This window comes from Echinops telfairi, unplaced genomic scaffold (assembly GCF_000313985.2).
Source record: "Echinops telfairi isolate 266 unplaced genomic scaffold, ASM31398v2 ScPeMD7_53;HRSCAF=182, whole genome shotgun sequence".
In the NCBI taxonomy this organism is placed as follows: Eukaryota; Metazoa; Chordata; class Mammalia; order Afrosoricida; family Tenrecidae; genus Echinops; species Echinops telfairi.
This window is the reverse complement of record NW_022103951.1, coordinates 19,148,499-19,149,827: the sequence shown is the minus strand read 5'-3', so window position 1 is coordinate 19,149,827 and position 1,329 is coordinate 19,148,499. Positions and strand designations below refer to the sequence as shown.

At 49.6% G+C, this 1,329-nt stretch overlaps 1 protein-coding gene across 1 annotated transcript in view; it reads right to left on the bottom strand.

Moving 5' to 3' along the window:
• GPR143 (G protein-coupled receptor 143) overlaps window positions 1-1,329 on the bottom strand; it is a 41,700-nt gene that overhangs the window by 17,739 nt on the left and 22,632 nt on the right. Inside the window, exons 6-7 of the mRNA XM_045290683.1 lie at window positions 1,304-1,325; window positions 305-422 (exon numbers count right to left, since the gene is read on the bottom strand). Coding sequence (XP_045146618.1) covers window positions 305-422; window positions 1,304-1,325 — 140 coding nt within the window. The remainder of the gene's footprint in view (window positions 1-304; window positions 423-1,303; window positions 1,326-1,329) is intronic.

Here is a 1,329-nt window from a genome sequence, read left to right as displayed (position 1 = left end):
CCTACCATGATGACCCACGATGTTTTGACCGCAATTCTGACATATAACTGACCTACCAAGACAACCCACATCACCTTGATGGACATTCTGACGTCTCACTCACTTACAAGGATGACCAGATCGGGTTGACAGCAATTCTGACTTTTCACTAACCTACCATAACCCATGTCATCTTAACAGCAATTCTGATGTATCCATGACCTCCCAGGACTCTCATGTGGTCTTGATGGCAATTCTGAAGTAACCATGACCCCCATGAAGACCACATCATCTTGACGCCAATTCTGGCATATCAGTGACCTACCATGACAACCCACGTCGTCTTCACGGCAATTCTGACATATCTCAAGGAGCTGCTGTTCACATTGGGCTGCATTTCAAGGTAAAATAAAAGACCTTCATTGATGATGTTCGACAGCCAGCTGTTGGGAAGGACACAGTACAGGTGAACTGGACGTCCAGTGTCATGGGCCTTTACATAATAGGTGGGGGAGAGGGGTGTTCTACCTTGGAGGACAAGCCCGGACTTCCGGTGGCCTAATGCGTGGTTCTGTTATCTGAACCTGCCTGGAACCAGCATGTTCAGAATTTCATTGGGGAAGTGTAACTCCCTCTCTAGGTGAAAAGCCGAGATCACACCTGCTCCCAAGAGCTGCAGTTGATGCCACTGCAGGGTGTAAGTTCCCGCCCTGGGCCAGCTTACCCACCACCCATTGGTCCTTGCAGTAATCACAGCTTGGAGGGTGGTCCAGCCCCAGCCATCTTTGACACTGCGTGCAGAGGTGGGTGTTTCCATGTGGTGGTGGGTGGATGAAGAGCAGAGAGCCTGCTCAGACTGACATGGCTTACACGTCCCCTCTCGCCGTCCCACCAAGAGTGTTCGCTTCCTGGTAGCAGGTGAATTATTTACAGGGTCGGCTCAGCGCAATCAAAAGCGCTTTCTGATATCCATCTTTCCTGCTTGGGTTGCAGGTCTGTTTTCAAAGCATGCACCAAACACTCATGGGCGGGACACCTGGGTGGGACATGGAGAAAGCCAGAGCAAGAAGAGGGGCAGTTCTACCCCATCCGATGGGGTCACTATGAGTCAGAATTGAGTTGGTGGCAATGAGTTTGGTTGGGGAGTTGGGGGTGGGTACATTTCCTCACAGGCCACAAAGCACAGCTTCAAAGATTTTCTTCCCAAAACATCTCTGGCCCTAATGGGCCACACTTAAATCAGTCAGCAAGACACTAAGTTGTTTGCATAGCCTATCCCACTAGCAATGAAAACCAACCAAAAACAGAAATGGAAGGTGCTTACCAGATGAACAAAACCAGCATTATTTT